Raw genomic sequence first — 26,074 nt, 5'->3', positions numbered from 1 at the left:
TCTTTTTCTTTTTTTTTTTTGGATAAATTTTGGCGAGAGAGCGCAGCGAGCGAGCCGAAAATTTTTGTATTTCAGCTTACAAAACATGGAATTCTTGTCATTTTTTGCTTATTAAATCTTACAATTCTAATCAAGATATAGGGACGACCTTATAGATAACGATTCATACCAACAAACTGAGGACTTATAACACTAGTACTCTAAATTAGTACGAGCGAGTGAGCCGAAATTTGTATATTTCCGCGTCATCATTACGTTTTGTTCTTATCTTTTTTGATTTGTTTTTTTGCGCCCCCCCCCCCCCATGCTCGAAACCGTTGGCGTCCTCTCTTGATCCAATTGGCGATCGCTTCAGAACGAATGAAATTGCAGCCGCTGCTCCGTGTAACATTAAATTTCCTGCTTAATATGAAATGACATGTGTGAACACAAAAGACATTGTCATTTTGTCCGCGTCATCGTCACGTTTTGTTCTTATCTTCTTCTCTTTTTTTTTGATAAATTTTGGCGAGCGAGCGCAGCGAGCGAGCCGAAAATATTTGTATTTCAGCTTACAAAACATTGAATTCTTGTCATTTTTGCTTATTGAATCTTACAATTCTAATCAAGATATAGTGACGGCCTTATAGATAACGATTTATACCAACAAACTGTGGACTTCAAAAAAAATACTCTAAATTGTACGAGCGAGTGAGCCGAAATTTGCATATTTCCGCGTCATCATTACTTTTTGTTCTTATCATGCTTGATTTTTTTGCGCCCCCCCCCCCCCGTATGTTCGAAACCGTTGGCGCCTTCTTTTGATCCAATTGGCGATCGCTTCAGAACGAAAGAAATTGCAGCCGCTGCTCCGTGAAACATTTTGCCTGCTAAATATAAAATGACATGTGTGAACACAAAAGACATTGTCATTTTGTCCGCGTCATCATCACGTTTTGTTCTTACCTTCTTTATTTATATAAATTTTGGCGAGCGAACGCAGCGAGCGAGCCGAAAACTTTTGTATTTCAGCTGACAGAACATGGAATTCTTGTGTGAACACAATAAACATTGTTATTTTGTCCGCGTCATCATCATGTTTTGTTTTTTTCTTGTTTGATTTGGTTTTCTGCCCCCCCCCCCCCCCACCATTCTCCCTCCCTCCCCCCCCCCCCCCCCTTTCCGGGCGAGTTTTTTTCTTCTTCTTCTTCTTCGTTTTTTTTTCTTTTTTTTCTTCTTCTTCTTTTTTTTTCGTTTTTTTTTTCGTTTTTGCGCCCCCAAGGAGTGGCGCCCGGGGCACGTGCCCCCCTTGCCCCCCCCCCTAGATACGCCACTGCGCAGCTGCATCTACAAGTAGAGGAGGAGGAGGTTGTTGTTCCAACTCTCCCCCTCTCGCTCCTTCCTCCTCATCTCCCTCTTTTCTTTTCTTCCCCTTCCCTCTTTTCCATTTGATTGCCTTCCCTGTTGGTCCCATATTATTTTAATAGAAATGCTTTCTGGTCGAACACGATAGAACAAAGTAAGGATTTGAACTTCGCACGTTTGGCTTTATACCCCTAAAACTCAACAGTTGCACAGGTTAATATTGTGTACCTACTCCTTACGAGTCCCTGACGAACGCCTTACAAACTCGAAGAGTTGTTCGTAAGAACGCCGTACGAATCTCCGTTCGTAAGGCATTCAGACGTAAGAGCCCTCTATGAACGACTTAAGGCGTTCTTACAATCATCGTAAGAATTTAAGGCTTCTAGAATTGTCTCTCGACACTGCAAAATCTTGCGTAGTTCTTACGATGTTCGCACGACGTTCGTACATCTGCCTTGCGAAGAGAGGGTTTCGTATGAAGTTAAAAAAAAAATCTTGGACAAGACCATCGACCAGGCTACGAACTTACGAACGGTCTACGAACGGTCTACGAAAGCTGGTTTCGTACGGTCTTCTTAAGAAGATCTTACGAAATTGTCTAAAAATCGTTCATACGGCGTTCGTAGCAGTTCGTAAAGGCATTTGTGACCGAGCCTTTAACTTCGAGGATAAGCGCAAGCTAACTTCAAGGATAGGCGCGAAGTCGAGTATGGGGCGCCAAGTGTTGCATGGTCTCTTTCAGCATGAAATCGGTAGTTTCGTCACAAAAAAGAAAATTGCCATTGGAAACTGGCAAGCCTCGAGCCTTGTCATTATGTGGACAAAATTGTAATTTCGTCGGTGAAATTGTTATTTCGTGACGAAATGCATGACCGATTTCGTGACGAAATAGATCATGTGACACTTGTAGCACCATACTTACGTGCGAGATTATCCTCGAAGGTAGCTTGAACGTAACGAATGGTTGTAAAAATGCAGATTTTATGCTCAGTACTCATTCCTGACGCTTCCACATCACAATGTTGTTTCTGGGGAGACAACAACTAAACAGGCCCTGGACTCTACTTGAACGAGAGATTTTTCGTTTAAAAAGAAAGGAAAAAAATCCCCTATACGTCTACCTCCTTTGACCAAAGAAGTTGAAGAGCTTGAGTTACAACTGGCTGAGGATTCACACAAAGAATTCCACAGGTGCATATTTTGTAGGCCCTACCTTCGATGATCGGGGTGCTGAGCACTAAGATTTGTTTTGAACATTAAAAGAAAACGGCTATATTTTGTTTGTTTATTCAACAAATTAAATGAAATTTCACCGAATGGTAACTATACCGAATTAAAGGCATATGAAACAAATGTAAGTCCCGTCCATAAAATGTATTATGCGAAAATTTTAAATCTGAGTTGCATGTTGTCAAGGCATTTGAAACTACACCCTATAACTGCATCAAGCCATTATCATTTTCGGATCACTTCAGACAAATGAAACTGGTTTGGTATAATCTTCAGGTATGGTTCTTGATTTGTAATTCAGATGATTGTAAAGACATGTAAAGTCGAGTAATTTTGATAAGTATTTCACTATTTTTTGTATAATTTCTATTCGCGCAGCCCCGTGCGTGTACCAGCAGGTATAGCTTATGTTTATAGTAGTAATTACCATCATTAGGACATAATAATCTTCATTACCGAGAGAGTGGCTGATTATTATGCACTTACACATGAATCAATAGACCATTTCTGTCAAGTGTTCAGATTCTATGCATGCTTTGTTCACAAAAGATGCCGTTACATAGTTTGCCGGAGGCTTGCCTTATCTACATAGCAACAACTACAGCCCAGTTTTAACAGAAGCCCCGTTTTAACACAGCGACAACGTCAGAGCAACATTTTGCGGGGACCGTTTTAACATTACAGGCAGGGTTATAAAAAAAATGAAGATTATACCCGGACTCTACCCCGACGTTGTAGCTGTGACTCTAGTTTGAAAGGCACTGTTAAAACGGGGTTTTAGCCAACAAGGGTAATACCCCGACATTACCCCGATAACCCTTTTGATAAAACACTCTCGCGGTAACATTCCTTTGATACACACAACACGCATGCGCAAATGTCCAAACAAAAAAAGACACACCGCTCGCTGATCACTAACCGCACCCCATTCGCGCGTGAACGGGTACTAGTATTTTGATATGGAAACATACCGGGAGGTTTTCGGGGGTGTGTATGTTAAAACGGTACCCCTCGCCCTCTCCTGCATGCGGTTTTATTGCCCTAGTCAAGGATTTTGTTTTTCCTCCGGACGTTGTTCCGAGCCCGGCCCCGCACTGTAAAAGGGGTCTATTTAAACAGGGCTTGCCTTTGGGATTTTGTGGGAGGGAGCAGGTGAGTGAAATGTTTCGCACTTCTAAGCTGTAGGAAAAGAAACATCCATAAACATTGTAATACATTATAGAAACGGTCTGTTTGTCTTCCTAATGTTTGGGATAGCTCAAGTTTTGCACATACTTCAAACTTATAGGATTTACAATAAGATTTTGTTCTGACTCCATCTCTTGAACCTCCTTGATTTAATTAGATGATCTACACATTTCATTGCCATTGACTACGTGGTGATAATTGGCATACTGACATTGCTTCCATAGTTAACACCTGTCTACAGCGGTCACCTGTCATATATGGCCATTAAAAAGCGATCACCCCTCCCCCGGGAAAAGCCATACTTCATCCAATATTTACAGCGGCCACATGCCATATATGGCCACTAAAACAATTCCCCTGAGAGAAAAGTCATGTTAAACACCATGTCTATTGAGGAAATCTTTTGTAATGGCCACTTTGGGTTTTTGTTTGTTTGTTTCTCTTGGATGACCGCTATGTAGACAGGTTTGACTGTCCCTGGCACGGCAGGGGGTGATAACAATGGATCTGCAGTTGGAGAGAACAGTATCGTATACTATACAAATGATGCACAGGATAGAGTGTGTTAGTTGCGCCTCGTGCATGTCACACCATTGTCAATACTCTCGAGCGCGCCGCACCTTCACTAACGCCACGAAATAATCCTGTGCATCATTTGTTTTATAAAATGGGTCGAAAACTAACAGCATTATTCACGTACCTTTGTGGGTCAATACCAGTCAGCTACATGTAGCACTCGCTCAAAAGTCAAGATGTCCGAAGATGTTCGTCCCAAACATTTACGCACGTCGCACTCGGAAATCCCGCACATAAGTACTGTACGTACGTATAAGAGTATACGTACGCCACGTGTTATGCACAAGAAAGGCCGCCGGCTGTTGTGGCAGCCCGAACTAGAAGTTGTTTACAGGATTGACAGCGCGTATAGTAGCGCGTGACGCACTTGTAACAACTGATTGAGTGCGCACTGCTAGTGTAAACATTGTGACGTACGTCAGGCCGTGCATTTACTAAGAAATTAATGCACGCACACGTGACTCATTTCAGCGCTTCCAATTGGCTACATTCTTGAACCCATTTTATAATTGTGTGTAACATTCTCTCACAAGTTCGACGTTCTTGTGTCGTGACTTAACTTGAGTATTTTCAAAGTAATATATAGCCTACATAGATTTCTTCAACCCCCTGTCTATTGCAAAGCAGACATTGCTTTATATTTGAGTTTCCATGATAAGGAATAAGGTAAGCTAATGACTAAAGGCCCTGTCACACCTTTCTGGATAAGCTATGCGGGCTTGTTGCGAGTAGGGCTTTTCCAGCACACAGGAAAACTTTCAGCGGGCGGACAAGGATGTTGGCGAGTTCCGTACTGGCGTCTTACTGCTAGACGCGTGCTATTTACCTGGTACTTGCGTGTATTCCGTGTGACACGCGTGAGGGCTTTGAAACCGATCCATTTTCAGCTACGAGCAACATACGGGAACTGCGAAGTACCTGCGTTACAGCTGCGATGTACCTGCGTGGGAGTTGCCTGTAAGATGCTGCCGCCAAGGGCCTCCTACTGGTGTTCTGCGTGTACTCTAGGTCACCCGGAACGAGTTTTGAGCATGCTCAAGGCCTTGTCACACTGTGTCTGGGGAAGCGTTGCGGGTTGACAGCGGGGAAATTTTTTTGTACCCGGACCCCCAGCAGTAGGTCCGCACCTGACAGTACCTAGCACGTATCTCGCCCGTAGTTGCCAGGAGGTGCGCACACAAGTCCGATTTACCCGCAGCCAAGTTTTGAGCATGACCGAAACTTTTTCCGGGTAAGTTGCAGGGATTGCCCGCAGAGGTCCACGCAGAACACCAGTAGGAGGCCCTCAGTTGAGCGGCAGCACCCCGCAGGCAACTCCCACGTAGGTACTTCGCAGCTGTAACGCAGGTATTTCGCAGTCCCCGTATGCGGCCAAGATATTGACATTCTGTGGGACTTCTGCCATTCCTTCAGAGGGATTCCTTCACCGAGTTGTCAGCTCTCACTCGCCACCCATGCGCGTGAAACGCAGGTCACACGGAAGTAGAACGTAAGTAGCACGGGTACAGCAGGTAAGACGCATGGGAAACTTGCCCAAATCCTTGTCCGCCTGCAAAAATTGTCCTGGTTGTTGGAAAATCCCCACACGCATCAAGCCCACCTAGCTTGATCGGAAAGGTGTGACAGGGACTAAACTTGAATAGGACTTGGGTGAGTAACTCCGGGTAACTACGGGTGAGATACGTGGTAGGTACTGTCGTGTGCGGGTCATCTGCGGGGACCTCCGGGTAGTAAAAATTGTTCTTCGCAAGTCGCACGCAAGGCTTGCCCGCAAAGGCGTGACGCGGCCTTTAACAAACAGTTCGTTCCACGCACATTCACACAGGTTGAACATGTGCTCTAGATTCTTCAGTGGCGGACGGATACTGCGGAACGTAGAAATGTAGATTATCTTCCACAATTCAGACAGCCATGATTTATATTCTCCATGAAATATAGTCCTGTCAAGTTCGTGAAGGAAAAAAAAAGGGGGGGGGGAGAATGGTATGTCTGTAATCAAAGAAATACTAGGTGCCAAGTACCTCCTTGGTCCGAGACAGTAAAAATGCCAAATACCAATCAAAGAAAGCCGAAGTGCAAGTATGTCTACGTCATAACCACAAATCTTTTATCGTGGAAAAGATTTTTAGTCTTAGGTTCTTGGAGAATGTATGAGGTTTTTATTGTCAAGAGCAAGTAGTTGCGTTCGAGGCTGTGGCAGCTGCAGCACTGCGCATGCGTATATTTCCCCCTAATGTCACGTTTTACATGTTTGGCTTTTGAAGTTACAGTACACACACTACGAAATAAGTATAGATCATCAATATGATAAATAGAATGTTTGAAGTTTATTCGTTCCATCTGTTTATACATTGATTTATAAATCAAGAGTAGTATTACAAGAGTAATATTATAGCATTATATATATATATATATATATATATATATATATATATATATATATACATAGCGAAAACTTTGAGCAAAGAAAATGGGTTTTCATCGGGATTCGAACCCGAGATCTCCGGATTACTAGACCGGTGCTCTACCGACTGAGCTATTGAAAGCCCTAGATCGGTGTTCGTCCCAAACCCTTAATTCATTTTCTTTGCTCAAAGTTTTCGCTATTTATTATTACAATTGTTTCTGGTCAGTTTTTCCTTCCTTGTCTCAATATATATATATATATATATATATATATATATATATATATATATATATATGTATATATATACTAAACAAAAGAAAAATTAAAAAAAAGCAACAGCATATTATTCCCTTAACACCGATGAAGAAGAACACATAGCAAAACACTATAATGAAAGCTCAAATATCTTCTCTTTTGATAGAATTTTGTTGGCTGGTTGCAAAACTCTCATGGATTTCATATTGTTGAATCTTTATTCTTTTATTCATTTTGGGGGGTATTTCCGATAAAGTTAATGTATATGATACGAAAATTGACATTCAAATAACGTTTGTCACTATACTTATTGCAATATCTATAACAGTCACTATTGGATTAGCAATAAAAAGAAGATCTTGCTTCTGGTAGGTAAAATATTAGTGTCACTGCATAGTCTGTTTGTTAACTTGAAAATCGCTTGTAAATTAGGTCAAATAACAGTCTTGTAACAAATTTTTGTAACAAAAGTTTTGCTCAAAAAACACTACTTCCCTATGTTCATGTTTCTGTTTGAGTGAAATTTTAAAGATTTGGGAAAGATCTAAATAACAACAGCAACAACAACAAACACACACAAAAAGATAAATATATATATGCAAGGTAATACTACAAAACAGAAGTGGATCATGAAGTGGAAACGTATTCACATCGTTGAAATTCTCTCGTCGATGTAGGGCAATTTGTCAATCAGTTGCAATAATGGAAACGTGATAATGGAAACGTATAGACTCTAAGGCTTGCTTCAATTTTGAGATTCAAAGCTGAAAGCACAAATGGCTCCTGTTCAATTGTCCATCATCATAAAAAGCAAAGGGGAAAATGGCACAACGGTACGATGATTTCAGTCAAGGTCCATTTTGCTTGGAGAGAACATTGACGCATGGTTAATATTGGGCGTTATGGAAATGTTCGGTTCTACGCGCGAGCTGATTCTCTTTCGCCAACATGCCGGCAGGATGAGGGCAAACGACCGCTTGAACGCTTCGCGAAACTGTCTGTTGGTGGTGCCATAAATGAAAGGATTGCATGCAGAATTCAGCATCGCAAACCACGTGGAGACCAAGTAGAAAGTTTCTGGAAATACGGCGCAAGCTGGAATGACTTTACAAGTCATGGTCACGGTTTGCGGAAACCAGCACAGGAGAAACGTTCCCATGACAATGAACAACGTTGTCGCCGCTTTGGCGTCGTTTCGTATCTGCCTTGCGCGCCTCGCTAAAGCTAACATAGTTTTACGATTCATGCGAGCTTGCGTCGATTCGCTCCCATTGTGACCGGTCACAATGTTTTCATTTAACTGTTGCAATTTCACCCGTCTGCGATGCGCAGATGCGACGCGCAGTATATGCGCGTAGCTGTACGCCATAACTGTCACCGGTATCCCAGAGTTAATCCCGAGAACTAACCCTGTGTAAATGGCGTTGTCCGACCAGTCTGTGGCACACATATACTCCGACTCGATGTACATAAATCTCGACCAGCCGAAGATGGGGCCGAGACTGAATACGAATGACTGGATCCAGATCCAAGCGATGATCGCTGCGATTCGACGAGGAGACATAAGCTCAGCGTAGCGAAATGGGTACATGATAGCAAAATACCGATCAAGGGCGATTGCACCGAGTGTGTTGATGCTCGACAGACAGACAAGACTCGTCAGCAAGCCGATGATGGTACAATAGACGTCCCCAAATATCCACTCGTCGACGATGCAGCTTACCAAAAACGTGGATATGCAGACGATGGCATTCACGAGGTCGACCACGGCCAAGTTGGCGATGAACACTGACGTTTTGTTGCGCAGATTCTGCTCGCGATATATGGCAACAAGAACGAGCACGTTGCCAACAATGCTCATTACGATGATGCAGGTCAGTGTCAGAATTGAAACAATTACCATAGCCGGCGCTCTTTCGTCACCGTTGATTACAGGCTGTCCTGTGACTGCTCCGAAGTCCCATGGTATGGTACTGTTTTCGGTGATGGTCATTTTTCCAGACACGTGTCAAGGGTACTTTGACAGAAATCTAAAAAGAGTAAAAGATGTCGGTCAAATTGATAGTGAACATGATGGTAATGCTATTATGAGATAAAAATCTTATTTGAGGTCCGTTTGTCTGTTGACATTTTGTGTTCTTCTACGATATGATATTTGCGTCACTTTGAAACCAGCAAATTCTTGATCATCGAAGTTCAGCAAGAGCTTGAGCACATCGGGCAGAAAAAGTGCTTTATAAACACCGATGTTTCATTGTAATCTGGACGTCTGCTTTTGTAATTAATTAGAATTATTGTAGGATGGCAAAGCGGATCCCGATGTCAAATTATGGTCACGACTTGATGAAATTCTCGCTTCTCATCCATCCCATATTTGCAGGGTGACGATATCGGCATAGTATACGTACATCAGAGTCATTCTCTTCGAGTTCCGCGAGAAACAGTCATCGGTAGAGCCATTGTTACAGCGAGGTCTCCTCCTCTGCTATACTCCGAATTTCCCCTCGAACTGAAAAGTATCACCAGCGCAATGTATAGTCATTAACAGACCGTACATTGATTGTATTCGGCAAGCTGCGGGGGGGGGGGGGGGGATGAGAAATATCAGTTTTCAGCTCCATCAGTATCGCGAAACATACACGCGCGAAGTTGGAATGAGAGTCATTTTAAACCGATATAGCGTCACCTCCGCACATTCCAAATTAAACCTCAAATGAAATGGAAAATTTTATTTTAATTTAATCTGAATGAATTATTCATCAAAGTCACCGTCAATGTTACAATGCAACAGATGTAGTTGTCACCGCGCTAGCTTTATAACGTCTTTGCCACCGCATGTGTAATTCTTTGCTCGTGTAAATGTAAAATTCATCCGAGAGTCAACACTCAAAGGTTGGGGATAATGGCCTGCAATCGATTCACGTAGTAAGAATTAAGATAAAGAGCAAATTGCGTTTCGCTTGCTCCGAGGAGCTCGTAAAAAGCCCCGTGCGTGCGGTGGCGCAGGTAAGTTAATTCGACTGAAGGAGATGCGCAGGTAATCAATGCAGGACGTTCCGCGATCACCAAGTATTATTCTCGATCGTGCCATTATTTACGACGTAAATCTTTTATCCGTCCGGAAATCGGCGGGAATTGCGTCGAGAGGCAACGATGCTCAGAATGATGAATTTACATAAACAAACGAATCTACCACACGTGAATTTGGAAGTATACAACTTAACTTTATTTTTTCGACAAGACAGTGCCATAATGACAAAACAAGGAGGCATATTTATCTTTTAACATTTTTTAAACCTTTACTGAATGAATTAATCAAGGGGAGAATCTTTAAAATCTTTACAGATAATGTGGGAGAGATGTTGTCGATAATGGTGTAGTTAGGGTGATACAGTGGTTAGACCACACGTCTGTGATGACGTATTTACGGCTGAATGTATGCAATAAACAATAATAATAATGATGATAATAATAATAATAATAATAGTAATAATACCATTATCATTATTCCAATTATTATCAATGCTAATAATGAAAATATTAATTAGGATAATAATATATTGTCATTATTGTTGTTATTATGATATTATCATATCCTTCCTTATAGTGACATTATAGTTACACATGCATGTGTCTTTGGTTATGTATTATGCCACGTTAGCATGTGAATACGGATACTGATAAATTTCAACTTCAACTCCATTTGTCTAAGTTGCTAAATCGAATTTCGAAGGCAGGATAAGTTCAGAAAAAACACCTTGGTAATAAAAACCATATGTATCTATCCTTATTTTTTCCTTTAAGATGGCTGAATATGCGCCTTTCAGCGATAGCAGTCTCCGCTTCTTTAATGGGAGGGGGCAGATTTTAACAAGGTGGCTGCTTTACATAATATATATATATATATATATATATATATATATATATATATGTATATATTGAAACAAAGAGGGGGAAAACCGACCAGAAACGAATAATGAATGGTGAAAGCTTTGAGCAAAGAAAATGGGTTTTCATCGGGATTCATCGAGCAGAGAGAATTAAGGGTTTGGGACGAACACCGAACTAGGGCTTTCAATAGCTCAGTCGGTAGAGCACCGGTCTACGGGTCTAGTAATCCGGAGGTTTCGGGTTCGAATCCCGATGAAAACCCATTTTCTTTGCTCAAAGTTTTCACTATATATATATATATATATATATATATATATATATATGTATATATATATATATATATATATATATATATATATATTAGTAAGTTACAACACAGCAACGGGTATTTAATGACAATTGGCACAACACTATTTACAGTTGAAGAAATGCGTTGATATACAAGGTAGCTTCGATAGCTATAGTTAGTGGATACTATTGCTAGAAGAGAAACGTGTCCTCTCGGGGGTACCTCACCCCCCCCCCCCTCTCCAGTGTAGGAGAACACGATGGAGCAAATTACTTAGTGACAAGCCTATACAACCTTTTTTGTTTTGTTTTTTTTTTTCGTTTGTTTGTTTGTTTGCTTGTTTGTTTGTTTGTTTTGTCAACATGATGGCAGTCTTCTCCCGGTTGTGTATCAAGGGGCTTTGACACCGGGGTTAGACTTTGATTATTGTGTTGTGTTGTGTATGGGAAACTACAATGTCCATACAAGTCTTTGATGTTAAACATTCTGTTTAAAAGGTGATTGTTCTACTTATAGTATCCTGTGTAAATACAATGTATGTTGAAATAAATAGATAGATAAATGAATGAATGAATAAATAAATAAATAAATTAAATGGCGCCCCAATTATGATCATTGCATCAAGTAGCTCTCTGCGTTGTGAATTTGGCGCCAAAATGGCCCAGAACCGACGTGAAAACTCAGACGACGCAAGATCGATTCTGATAAACGGTCTTGCAAGCGCATGCCCAGAGCATTTTTCCCCGCATGTTAACGTCGCCGTACGTCGCAAATCTAAATCATGAGTAGGCGGCCTATGTCTGTACGTAACACCACACAACTATACGGCATGAAAGGCCATTAAGACGCGTACGTAGGAAGTCATCACTAAAGTATCTGACAAAAATACACAATAAAGAAGCGCAGGTGTACCATCACAACGCCATGCGCTTGGTGCGACAACTTCGTAATTATTACTATTCAGTATTCAGTATTGTAGTATAGAGTCCCCCTTCGATTTTAACAAGCCGCTGCTATTTGCTGAAACATACATTTTTCATGCGCCTGTCAATCATGAGAAAATTATATAGTAACATCGATTATTTCAGTATTTCGTATGTTGATCACGCAGTAGGTTTAGCCATCATCACGTCCCTTCCTGTAAATACAAAGCCAGACAACCAAAGTGTCTAAATCGTCCTCGTCAGGAGTGTATTAATTCGAGTTGGTGATGGTCATAAAAATTTTGGCTGTGGTGTACACAGGTACAACGGTGCGAATTCGCATTCTAGGCATGTTTGTTTGTTGTTGTTGTTGTTGTTTTCGATACGAGTGCGTATTCACGTTTTTCTCCCTTCGATCTTGTGCAGACTTTGAAAAACTGGTATACTAATCATCAATCGATCGTTATGATGAAGCTATGAAATTATTTAATAGTTTCGGTTTATAGAGAGAACGAACACCTTTCACTCAGAAGCGTGCAAGTGCTTGGTTGCTCATAGGTTATAATCCTTACCATTTCTGAGTTCATAAATTCATAACGAGGAGGTCAAAACATAATACACGTACATGCATATCAATATGTTAGATGTGCAAGCATGCTCGTTTTGATGACGTGAACTACCGGCTACTCCTGATGAGTTACGTCTGAACATGGTGTCTGAGCGTGTCCGCACGCGTGTTTTTGTGAGAGTAAGTTTTTTATTCAGTATTGTATCCAACCTTTCTTTGAATTTAAACTCTAAGTAAGACTGTAATAACAATTAAAAAGTCCTCTGTAAACAGAGTAAGATGATTATATACTCATAAAAACCTTGTTTTTTATATTGGCTAATGAGTGAGTCTGCGTGTTTCATTGGACGTTAGAGTAAATTCTTAAGTAACTTTTGTTCGCGTGTCCTATTTCCTGCACACTAAATAACGGCTGCCTACAATGTTGAAAGGGACAGCAAACTGCTGCTCCTTAAGTTTGTTGTGATTGAGGAATGATGAATACTTTAACAGAGGTGCTGTCTTCTGTCACAGCAATATGAGCATTAACTTCTCCGCGGCAGGGAACATACATCATAGGTACAAAGGAGATATCGTGTTATACTTCTCCTCACCTCCCTGAAAAGAGACAGAAAAATAGGCAAATGATCTAATATGTGTATACACTGTATTGTGATACGTTGCTAGTGAATGTTATATGGGCAACATGATTTTGAAGAAAAAGATAGCATCAGAAAATTGAATGTTTGTCAGGTTAGAGGTACATAATGTATTTGAGTGAAGAGCACAAAACATAGTTTTGAGTATTTAACCGTGTCAGTTTAATGTCGGAGTCATCCGGAATATAATAATGTCTGTGAATGTTCTCAGTCATCCAGGTAAAGTATCACATGAACTATATCGGTAAATCTAGTCAACTGGACTTACTTGTAATTTGAAGTAGCGACGTTTCACGTCCTCTCCGGGACGCCTGCCTTCATCAGGCCGAAATTCCCCTACCCTGTTACGGGTCAACAGCCAATTGCCGCCAAAGATCAGTCGGTCGGATAAAGCGTCCCGGAGAGGACGTGAAACGTCGCTACTCCAAATAATATTACAAGTATGTCCAGTTGACTAGATTTACCGATATGGTTCATGTCATCCGCAATATACATATTTTTCTTCTTTTGTAACATGCTAACATTCATCAACCTCATAATAACTGATCGTCCCGCGGTCTGTAGATCGTACTTGTCTCTGTAGGATTGTATAGGTTTTATTCAGAATATCCACAGCGAAAAAAAAAAATCTCCCAAGAACTCTAGAAGATCGTAATGATTAATCAGATTATCTACAAATTAATATACGTATAGTTAACATATATATAGATTCTAATCACAATGCTGCTACAATTATATAGTTGCATTCATGAACACAGGTGTCTGTATGTCTTATTTTGAAATTTACTGATACAAGGAAATACAGTGTAATGTGTAGAAATACATAGAAAACTCTAGAATATCTAACCGTACAGTGATTATCATTCAATAATCATTGGTTACACTTGCATGTGTCTTTGACAAAGATTTTTTTGACTCCCCCCCCCCTTTTTTTTTTTACAGAATATTATGTGAGGAGTAATAAAAGTCCACGGACGTTATCTATTATAAGACGAAACGGTATAGTTAGGTGCTAACTCTTATGTAGTAATCTTAAACACAATTTCAGCAATGTGTGCAGAAGAAATCAAACATCTATACCAGACTTCATTTTTAGTACAAATGGCAAGTGTGGGAAGAGAAGAAGTCACGATTTTCCATTTGTACAAGTTTTGTGACGAAGACAAGTCATCGAAACACTGGTGCGGGGAACTCTTAGACGTCGACCGCGCGGTAGACTGCTGCAAAGCCGCTCCTCGTCACGCTACCGTCTGTCTTGAGAGTCAACACCATTTTGTTGCCAAAAGAGACCAGAGGACCGGTAGGATATTCCGTTCCACACATTCTGAAATGCAGAAGAGAAGAAGCATATCATTCATGTTGCCGGCAGTGACACGGTGAACACGATAATCCCTTCTTTTCATTTAATATGCCTTTACATGTCCGCCTTGGAGTAATTGTACTTAACACAACAATGCCGAAATTTCGGAGTTTAGGTATCAGTCAATCCAAGTGCATATTGTCAACCAGGGATAGCCTGGTGGTAGTGTCGCTGCTTGGAAAGCAGTAGATGGCAGGTTCGTCATTCCCACTGGTTCCTTTTTTCCCTACATGCTTACTTTAAAATGTAGATCAGCAGTTGCGATCTTACAATTTTCATTGGTACACAAGGAAATAAACTGAAGAAACCTCATACCCTAATCTGCACCCCAATGCTTAATAATCGCTTGCTTAATCACGCTGGATTTACACACGTGCACAAAAGCACATGTGCAAATCTCTGTCAAATTATCCAGTTACTATATACTGATATCACCCTGACGTCACTATTGAATCAAATCAGGGTTCAAAAATAAAACATCAGAATCAAACCATAACATGTAATGATTATGTTGATTGTTGCAAAACGAAGAGAAGAGTTTTGATAAAGAAATATCCTACCTCATTGGCACCGGCACTCCGTCTCCCAGATTAATTTCTAGCCAGTCCCAGTTGCATCTGCTGTTTCCCTCGGTAGCAAAACTGTGGAAGGTGAGTGCAACATGACGACCAGAATCGACCTCGATGGTGTAGACGCACTCCAAGTTGTTGTCATATCTTTCTGGGTAGTTTGGAGAGGCTATCGTCCCACGGTTCGCCTTGAATTCCCCTCCACAAGTACCGACGAATTCGCCAAGACCGCTGGTCGTGTAACTCGGGAGTGTGGTGGTGGTTGGAGGTTCAGGATTATTGATGACGTACGTAGCACTAAAGCCACTCGTTGTCACGCTGTAGTCCGAGGTGAAAGCCACCAGTAGCTGGTTTCCGGTCGACACCTGCTCCCTAGGTAGGGTGGTGCCGCAAAACCTAATGCCGGGCAGACTAACATCTCCAGTGCGGACCTCCACGGAGTCGTAGCCGCAGGTCGAATGAGACTCGATGTTTATGTCGTCGAAGGTGAGTGTGATCGTAGCACCTGGAGCTCCCTGAAAAGAGCAATGTAGTGATGAAATTAAATGAACTTTTTTTTTTCATTAATCCACAAAAGACTGTGGAGTGATGCCACTAATGACATGATGTTCATTGTATAGTACAATGCATTCTTGAAAGAATCCATATAAATGCATTGTCTTTGTTTCCATGACTGAAATTAATCTGCACTCTTCACGTATGAGAGAGGAAATTCACGATATCGCCATTTTTGGCATGGATGGCTACTCCATCCACGATAAGACCGTTTAAGAAAGAATATTTGTTTTGCAAACGCTAAACTTATCGCATATGTTTATAATATGCAATGCGTGTAAAAGCAACTGAACAAGGTGGGGAAATTACTAGTAGTCGAATAGAATCTTAGTCAGTATATATGTACATAACACCAAGAAGGATCAATGAGCAAGGAAGATGATGGTTGTATTACACGGCCCAGTTAGCGCCATCGAAGTGTACTGATGTTGAAACAGTCATATCTTTCAAGTGCCTTCAAACCTTCATCAGTCTATACGTTTGTAAATATGCCAAAATAAACGCTGTGCCTTATTTTATAATTCTACATTCTCCATCAACCCAGAAGATGATCAGTTTCAACACAAGCAAACGCGTGATGGGGGGGGGGGGACTGAAAGAGAAAAATAAATTCAATTTAATCAATTTCAGAATGGTTGAATATTACGCGCGCCGTGGCTATCATTATACTCACCTCAATAAGCCATATGCAGGATTCATGGTTGCCATAGTGACCCGGATAGTTTGGCGATGTGATATCTGCTTGTGGATCGGTCAGTCTATAGACACACCCTTCGGGTTCCGTTGGGCCGTCGTCGTTCTCACACAGGTCTCCGCTGAATCCCGGAGGACACACGCACTGACAGTTGGGACCCTGGTAGCCGCCATTTTGGCAGGCCAGGTTACCGCTAAAACAAGTGCCGTTGCAGTTGTAGATGAGATTGGCAAGCTTGATGTCGGCAAAGCTCAGGCTCTCTCGGTTTCCAAGGCGATTCATCTGCAGAGGATCGTTTGTGGTGATGGTTGGTTGGCCGCTGGTGGAGAATGCCTATAAAAAAGGAAATATAATCAAAATGATAATAATAAAAAATAGACTCCTGCAGAGACCATTGTTTTGTCATCATTTAAATTTGACTTCATATATACTGGAGAAACACTGCCTGGAGCTGGTTGAATTCCTCAATCTGTTCAGAATGATTTAGAAATTTACAGAAGCTTACAAAAATGTAGAAAGCAAAGCAACTTAAATCTTCTAAAAATATGTTGGCGATACAAGACTCAGATACAAATGTAACAATTGGGAGGATCTTTTAAACAAAATAATGCGTAATTGATATAAAAAAAAACATAGACAAATAACTATGAACCATTATGGAAGAGAAGGGATAGTTTAGAAAAAGATGCACTGCCAATGGTAGGAATGTGGTTTCTGACACTTGATGAATTAAGATATGATACCCTTTGTTAAATGTTCATGATGAATAATGGGGTAGACGTTTACTTGGCTAAAATCAAAGAAAGCGACAAACGACACAGAGGTAGATAGAAAGAGATGCACATCTGTCTACGCGGTAGTCTGGGACGCTGAAGCATATGTTTTTCTTCCTTGCTATATTCATTGTGTCACAAACACACACACACACAGACTCAGACACCGCACAGTCACACAATTATTAAAAAGTAACGATGATTTTGAAATACACCTCTCTTCATATCACCGGTTATATTTTTCTCTCTCTTAATGTGTAACTTATGCATACTTGATTTTATGTGCATATTTACATCGATCAAACAACTGAAATAATAAGATATGCGATCTGATGCTTATGCTCACAGCATGTCTACACACACACACACACACACATATATACACATGTATATTATATATATATATATATATATATATATATACGCGTATGTACGTATGTATACGTATGTATGTGCGTGTCTATTTGTATATAGAGTAATAATTTTCGCGCAGAAAAATAACACACACACAAAAATCAAGTCGTATTGAACCCACACGAGAACTGTAGTGCATAACTGATCCCACGTCGTATGGAATAGATTCCGTGGTTAAATAGCTCCAGCTGTATTTCTGAAAGTTGCTTTCATATCCCGACCGAATGTTTTCGAAGTGAACCGTGATGTAATCGTCCCTGTCAGGTCGAGACTGCTCGTGATGGAAACCCATGGCGTGGCCGATCTCGTGGGCGATGATGCCGAGCTGTTTATTAAGATAACCAAAGGAAGATATTTGTATAAGCACTCTCATTATTCACTGAATCAGTCATAACACAAAATGAGTTAAAGGCGTTGGTCAAAGTCGGTATTATTATGCTGCAATTCTTACCCAATTTCCTACCAAAGCATACTGCTTTTGTAAGTAAAGTCTGTTATATATATATATACATACATATATATATATATATATATATATATATATATATATATATATAGAAAAGATGACGAAATAGGGTAGTGCGCATTTCAGTCCAACAGTGCTATTTATTCGGACCAAATTTGATAATTGTCATTGTCGACCCTGAGGAAGACGTATGTATTCGTCGAAAATTTGGTCTGAATAAATAGCACTGTTCGACTGAAACGTATACCCTACTTTGTCATCTTTTCTGTACTGGCACCAACACGCGGACTACAAACATCATTAAATATATATATATATATATATATATATATATATATATATATATATATATTATATGTATATATATATATATATATATATATATATATATCTTCTGTTCATTTTTGATCAGTGACTACCAGGAAAGGCTGGTTGACTATCAGGTAAAGTCTGATTGACTATCAGGAAAAGTCTGATTGACTACGGGAAAGACCGTTGACTATCGGGAAAGTCTGATGCAGTATTCCATCACGGACAAGGCACAACTACTGGCTGGGATGTCTCTTTGGGGGCCGGATGTGTGAGGTTGCGTTAGTGAAAGACAAGATGAGGTGGGTCTCTGAACCGTTTATCTTCGTGATAGTAAATCGGAGCATGACGTTGGCAATGTAAGTCCATTGAAAAGCTATCAGGGATTCATTTTGTCATGTTTTTTTAACACTGAATTCATCCTTTCATGTTTGGCTCTTCATGGAGGGAACCAGTCCATGAATGCGTCGTTGCTACGCCTAACGCGCACAGACACACTGCGCGGTTACCATGCACTGTGGCAGCAACTACCAGACTAGACGCATTCCATCACAGGCAGGTTAGTTTTGAAATCCGTCCGACCAGGAGCAGACGTATACCCTTGTGTGTATGTCTGCTTCAGAAACGGATTTTAATCTAACATCACATCGCATCCTGGTCGCTGATGAAGAATGCGATGACTAACCTGTTTGGTGTCTTGTTTCCAAATCATGCGCTTTCCTCGCCAGGATAAAGCGTTTTTAGATCTATTGCCATTTTAGGTTTTTATCACATTCACTTCTGTTCATTTTTGATCAGTGACTACCAGGAAAGGCTGGTTGACTATCAGGTAAAGTCTGATTGACTATCAGGAAAAGTCTGATTGACTACGGGAAAGACCGTTGACTATCGGGAAAGTCTGATGCAGTATTCCATCACGGACAAGGCACAACTACTGGCTGGGATGTCTCTTTGGGGGCCGGATGTGTGAGGTTGCGTTAGTGAAAGACAAGATGAGGTGGGTCTCTGAACCGTTTATCTTCGTGATAGTAAATCGGAGCATGACGTTGGCAATGTAAGTCCATTGAAAAGCTATCAGGGATTCATTTTGTCATGTTTTTTTAACACTGAATTCATCCTTTCATGTTTGGCTCTTCATGGAGGGAACCAGTCCATGAATGCGTCGTTGCTACGCCTAACGCGCACAGACACACTGCGCGGTTACCATGCACTGTGGCAGCAACTACCAGACTAGACGCATTCCATCACAGGCAGGTTAGTTTTGAAATCCGTCCGACCAGGAGCAGACGTATACCCTTGTGTGTATGTCTGCTTCAGAAACGGATTTTAATCTAACATCACATCGCATCCTGGTCGCTGATGAAGAATGCGATGACTAACCTGTTTGGTGTCTTGTTTCCAAATCATGCGCTTTCCTCGCCAGGATAAAGCGTTTTTAGATCTATTGCCATTTTAGGTTTTTATCACATTCACTTCTGTTCATTTTTGATCAGTGACTACCAGGAAAGGCTGGTTGACTATCAGGTAAAGTCTGATTGACTATCAGGAAAAGTCTGATTGACTACGGGAAAGACCGTTGACTATCGGGAAAGTCTGATGCAGTATTCCATCACGGACAAGGCACAACTACTGGCTGGGATGTCTCTTTGGGGGCCGGATGTGTGAGGTTGCGTTAGTGAAAGACAAGATGAGGTGGGTCTCTGAACCGTTTATCTTCGTGATAGTAAATCGGAGCATGACGTTGGCAATGTAAGTCCATTGAAAAGCTATCAGGGATTCATTTTGTCATGTTTTTTTAACACTGAATTCATCCTTTCATGTTTGGCTCTTCATGGAGGGAACCAGTCCATGAATGCGTCGTTGCTACGCCTAACGCGCACAGACACACTGCGCGGTTACCATGCACTGTGGCAGCAACTACCAGACTAGACGCATTCCATCACAGGCAGGTTAGTTTTGAAATCCGTCCGACCAGGAGCAGACGTATACCCTTGTGTGTATGTCTGCTTCAGAAACGGATTTTAATCTAACATCACATCGCATCCTGGTCGCTGATGAAGAATGCGATGACTAACCTGTTTGGTGTCTTGTTTCCAAATCATGCGCTTTCCTCGCCAGGATAAAGCGTTTTTAGATCTATTGCCATTTTAGGTTTTTATCACATATATATATATATATATATACATATATATATATTTCTCTCAAGGAAGTGAATATATGTACTCACGTTAGCGCACCCGTTACCGATGGACACGTCTTGTGAAGACGAAAACACCCTTCCGACATAGGACCAGCAACCACCGCCCTTGATAAAGTTCAAGTAGGTTCCGTGACCCAGCTGACTCTCATGCTGGGCGGTGCGAGGTTCGAATCTCAGACAGGTGTTGTCCTCCCAGTGGTCCATGGCAGCGCGGATCACACTCGTGTCACCGCCTGAAACGAAATCAGTCGAAGTCCTAAGCTCCATAATTATTTTAACATTCTTCTTGCCATATCGCTGTAGCAAGAATAAAAAGTAAAGTGATTACCGTGAGTTATCTCAGATCGAGTGTGTATGTCGACTCAATCGTAAACGTCTTTATATTGCGAGGAATCTCGACGTCACATTATTTGCTCTCATATTATATCCAGTTTAACTTTAGAAGATGGTCAATGGAAAACTTCACCAACATTCTATAGTCAGCTGTGATGGAAGTACATCAAAGACAAACCCCGGTGCAGGCGGGATGTCAGGGGACTGGGGAAGAATAATGTCATAATACCTCCTCTAGATGTGAAGGAGTGACTGCCACTGACATCTGTGTGTTTTTGTTTTTGTTTTGTGAAACGAGTGTAACCTCAACATCTCAACTTTCTTATATGATTGTTATCCGACTGTGATGAAACAGTTTCTGCTTTGATTTAATTCTTTCTTCACTAAAGCGTCAACTTGATCATTGGCTTGAGTTTCATGTTATGCTTTAACTCGTATCCCACTTCCTGGTGAAAAAAAAATGGTAGTGAAACAATCGTATGCTGCGAACGGACGGCATCATTATTATTATTATTATTATTATTATTATCATTATTATTATTATCATTATTATTATTATCATTATTATTATTGTCATTATTATTATCATCATTATTATTATTATCATTATTGCTTGAAGAAATTGAATGTCGGTTTTAGCGTTTAGGCGCAATTATTGACAAATTAATGTTCCGTCACCAATCTCATAAGAAGCGATATTCCGAATAGAATATGGTCTTCGTGATGCGCTAAATGTTGTTTGTTTTTATTTCCGAAACAGCAAAACCATATACAAAATATACAGTGTTGAGCATAACATAATCTAAACATGGATCAAGGGTGAAGTGTCAAAACACAGTGAAAACAAATTGGCATGCGACAGTGACAATAATATATGTAACGGTGGATGGCCCATTTCAGCTCTATCTGCATGATAGATCTGTTCTTCCATGGGGGTCCAAAAGCCCCCTCCCCGCCCACTCAGGCGGTCAACCATACACATTATATGCATGTTCCAAGGTCTTAGATATACCCCCTTTTCACGGAGAGAAATGGATTAAGACCCCCTATCATGGACGTCTGGGATAAAGACGAAATTCACCCCCAAATACAAGTAAACTCTACAAGAAAGAGGAAAAAATCCCTGCAAAACATTGCAAAAATGACAAAAATCGGATAAGAAAAAAAGGAAGATATGACATTTTTTTACCCGAAAACATTTCTTGACAAGTCCTTATGAATACTTAAAATAATGAGCGAGTTGATGATGTCACACCCTCAACATTTTTAATGTACAGCCATGTAGGCCTACGTTTTAATATAAAATATTTGGAACAATTGATTCGCGGGAGGGGGGTTGGATGGGGGAGGTAGGTACTCACTTGATTCTGATGAAATTACGTAAGGCACAATGTTCTGATTCCATCGCTTCACTGTGTTCGCGACTGCCTTCCTTTTCTGTCGGCCATATTTCTCTTCGAAGATAGCCTCCGTGATTTCTTCAGCCTGTTCTGCCATCAGTATCATATCTCCTTCGAACGAGCCAGGTGTGTTGTCTTCGTCCTTTGGCCCCTCATGCTGTTCAACCGGCTTCTCGTAGGATAAGCTTAAAGACTTCTCGTGGAAACGAAGTGATAGAGAGTGGGAGAAATATAAGAGAACAAAATAATGGAGGAATAGAAAGGGTAGAGAGAGGGAAAGAGAAAGAAAGAAAGAACGAACGTAAGAGTCGGAGAGAGAGAAGGAGAGAGCATTGACAATGCATGCAATCAAGAAAAAAAAAATCTGGAAGGGCCGGGTAAGAACTCGGAGCACCAATCATGCTTTTGATTCTTTGCTTGCTTGTTTGTTTGTTTGTTTGTTTGTTTGTTTGTTTGTTTGTTTGTTTGTTTGTTTTTTGAGAATACAATTTTGAGATAGCAGCTTCCGTATTCGTGCCTACATCACATCTGCCTGCGCTAAGCATAGTCCTCACTTGTACGTGTGTGTTTAAAGAGGAAATCCATCCCAAAATAACCTTCAAAAGAAAGAGAATTCCCTGCAGAACGTTGCAAACGTGACAAAAATTGGATAAGGGAAAAGAAAGATATGACATTCTAGAAATTTCACGTTTCTTTCGGAAAACGTTTCTTGATCAGTCCTTATGAATATTCAAATGAGCGAGTTGAAAATGTCATACCCTCAAAATTTTGTTTATGTTATCTTAGTGGCATTCGGAACAATAATTGTTATCTTAAGCTTATACAGGTAAAAGCATATTCCCATTATATCAGCGTTAATATTTGTTCTTGTTTATCTTGGGTGGATTCAAGGCATGGTTCATATCTATAAAGCTGAAATATGGGATTTTTGTCATTTCTGTATCAGTAGGAAATTGTGATTGCATGACATCATAAACTTGCTGATTTGGATTTTGATAACGGCTGATCAAGATATTGCAAGAAGTGTTTTCTGAAAAGTTTTAACATTTCAGAATGTCATAAATTCCTTATTTCTTATCCTATTTTGATTATTTTTACATTATTCTGTAGGAAATTTTGTTTTTCTCTTTCTTGGGAGATTAATAAAATTCTGGAGTGAATTAATTTTCTTCGTTAAAACACGATTAATGTTGTTGACTCGTATGAATCCATTAGCCACATAATATGGATGTTGGTCAAAGCATCAAAATCCATTCATAATTAATATGGTGTATAGGCATATTGCACTCATAATTCATTTGGTGGCTCTTCTAAAAGAGAACATATTCGAGAAGGTATAGTATAGCTATACGCACACACTTTAGTGGTATAGTTCTGGATGAGGTGGGGTTTCATGTTTCCAGCTTTTTTTTTTGTGAGATAATAAGAAACATCTTTGAAATAATTTATTATCAAAGAGCACACAATCCTAAAAAGAGTTCAAAGTTTGCTGCTTTATTTGATGAAAATGGGTTTTGAAATGGCCGATATATCCAAAAACAAAGAGGTTCAAATAAAAGGTGGGATCCACCTTTTATTAAGACCACTTCGTTTTACTTTTTTATATTTTGGCCATTTGAAAACCGATTTTCATCAAATAAATGTTTGAATTCCTCTTAGAATTGTGTGCTCTTTAATATTTCATAAGTGGTTTCTGATTATCTCGCAAAAAGTTAACATGTGAATCGCCCATCTCAACCAAAACTATACCATGCAGCCCTTTAAAAGAGCCAACATATCACATATATTTTCACGTAATAACATGACACCAACGAAACAATCGCATCAATATAACAGGGAATGAACAATGTTGTATGAACAGTTTCAAGCAAAATGGTTTGTATGGTGTCCCTTAGGAGACAAAAAGGGAGAGAAAGTGGAACAGATATGCACATGCACACACACATACTCACACACATACACACACACATACACACATACACACACACACACACACACACACACACACACACACACACATGTATTACATGTAGTGAACATTTTGAGATAAAATGTAGAAGTCACGAAAACAATTCACAGTCAGCTAAAATGCTGAAAGAGTCTTCATCGTCGAGTGATTTTGGGCACTGGTCATTGTAGCGTTGCATGTAATACTCCTCGTTCATGCCGTGACTGACATGGCCTTCCAGTTTCAGATCTGTTGCTATTCATCAATCTCCTTCACACAAGTTCCATTGTCTGCGACATCACCTTTGTAAGCTTTCTAATGTCTATATTGTTGTATAAATCTCAATGGAAATTGTAATTTTCTGCTCTGTATAAAAAATATTTGAAGCTTATATGCATTACGTAATTTTCCTGCATGATTGCAGACTGATTTTAGGCACAATATGACACAATTTCATTTCATTTCATTTATTAGGTTTCCACACAAATCATACAATGTGAGTACAATCACAGGCAAAAGAAGAACTCAGACCACCTCCCTGCTCAGACCAAAGCATGTAGATGCATGCTAATAAATTGAGGGGGATGTAAGGGTTATATCAATAAAAGCAAAACAAGAAAAAAAATGAACTAACACAATTACTGTGACAAGATTTTTATAAATACATTGTACATACCACTGGTTTATCTTTTTTCAGGAGCTTCAAGTCGCGGGCAAGCTCGTCCAGTAAATCCTTACCAGCAGGTGCACACAGTAGGCCGGGAACGAACAGGGCTAGCAGTATAAGTGATGACGCCAGTGAAGCCGTCATGCTGCTGGTAATACTTTAAACACTTTCCGTGTTTTTCAAAGTTTTCCGTTGGTGTAAAGCGTGGAAATACTGTCTTGATGATATCTTCTGACTTTGTATGAAAATCCTTAGGTGACAAGTGTGAAGCAACAATGTCCAAACTGTCATATTTATATCTTCTTGGGTGAAAAGGAGAAGCCATAACACAACCTTAACACGGCCAAGTTGAGATGAAGAACACAATTGGCAATCTTCTTTTAATAATCTTCTCTTCTTTTTATTGGTTGGCTTGTTTGTTTGCTTGTTTTTTTAGACATTTGAGGTTAAGTGGATAAGCATTTAAGACCTGCTAGTAGTTTAATCCAATGAGAACAGCTCTTGGATATATAGACAAGAGATGTTCGGGGTTTACAATAAAATAGTGGAGAAATTCCTCACTCAAACCGCGTTTCTCTTAGAAAGAAAACTACACCCCCTTCAAACGGAATGATTGGATGAAAGGAGGTAATTATTTATAGTTTGATAAGCACCATATATAGGTATAACCGTTCGATTTTCCGGTCTGAGCGGAGAGATGTGCGTGGCTGGTTTTACGAGTTTATAGAAGGTCCAAGTTAGGTTGTTTGCGAAGCGTCAATGCATAAAGAGAAAAGAAGCACTGTTCTATAATACCCAGCATCCACCGCCCTTGATAAAGTTCAAGTAGGTTCCGTGACCGAGTTCACTGACTGCTGTGAGGTTCTTCGTTCGAATCTCAAACAGGTGTGCTGTTCCCAGTGGTCCATGGCAGCGCGGATCACATCAATGTCATTGTCTGAAATACCATCAACAAGATGAAAATTCTGAACCGCTGAAGAAGGAGGGTATCAAAATGCAATCTATGACAATAGCTTCGTTGTGTGTATATTTAACTTATGGATATGTCAGACTACAACAGTTACATCAAACTCTCGT

The 26,074-nt window shown here is 40.3% G+C and overlaps 2 protein-coding genes and 1 non-coding gene across 3 annotated transcripts; 1 reads left to right on the top strand and 2 right to left on the bottom strand.

The window, feature by feature from the left end:
- Positions 1 to 7,844: 7,844 nt before the first annotated feature.
- Positions 7,845 to 8,993, bottom strand: LOC139727733 (alpha-1A adrenergic receptor-like). Its single transcript, XM_071638715.1, has one exon. It carries the CDS (start codon positions 8,991 to 8,993, stop codon positions 7,845 to 7,847), a length of 1,149 nt encoding a protein of 382 aa, XP_071494816.1.
- Positions 8,994 to 11,070: 2,077 nt separating this feature from the next.
- On the top strand, positions 11,071 to 11,152 carry Trnar-acg (transfer RNA arginine (anticodon ACG)). The gene is given in 2 exon segments: positions 11,071 to 11,108; positions 11,117 to 11,152. It is a non-coding gene; the product is annotated as a tRNA-Arg (tRNA).
- A 3,351-nt stretch (positions 11,153 to 14,503) lies between these two features.
- LOC139727541 (blastula protease 10-like) lies at positions 14,504 to 22,536 on the bottom strand. Its single transcript, XM_071638519.1, has 6 exons — positions 22,344 to 22,536; positions 20,677 to 20,882; positions 17,796 to 17,999; positions 16,467 to 16,820; positions 15,230 to 15,753; positions 14,504 to 14,633 (listed from the first exon to the last, which is right to left on the bottom strand). Exons 1-6 carry the CDS (start codon positions 22,486 to 22,488, stop codon positions 14,504 to 14,506), a joined length of 1,563 nt encoding a protein of 520 aa, XP_071494620.1. The 5' UTR covers positions 22,489 to 22,536.
- Between the last annotated feature and the right edge of the window lie 3,538 nt (positions 22,537 to 26,074).

This window comes from Diadema antillarum, unplaced genomic scaffold (assembly GCF_040938485.1).
Source record: "Diadema antillarum isolate AM-2024a unplaced genomic scaffold, OU_Dant_1.0 scf00000018, whole genome shotgun sequence".
Lineage (NCBI taxonomy): Eukaryota > Metazoa > Echinodermata > Echinoidea > Diadematoida > Diadematidae > Diadema > Diadema antillarum.
Note: the sequence above shows the minus strand (reverse complement) of the source record. Positions and strands in the feature narration are given on the sequence as shown.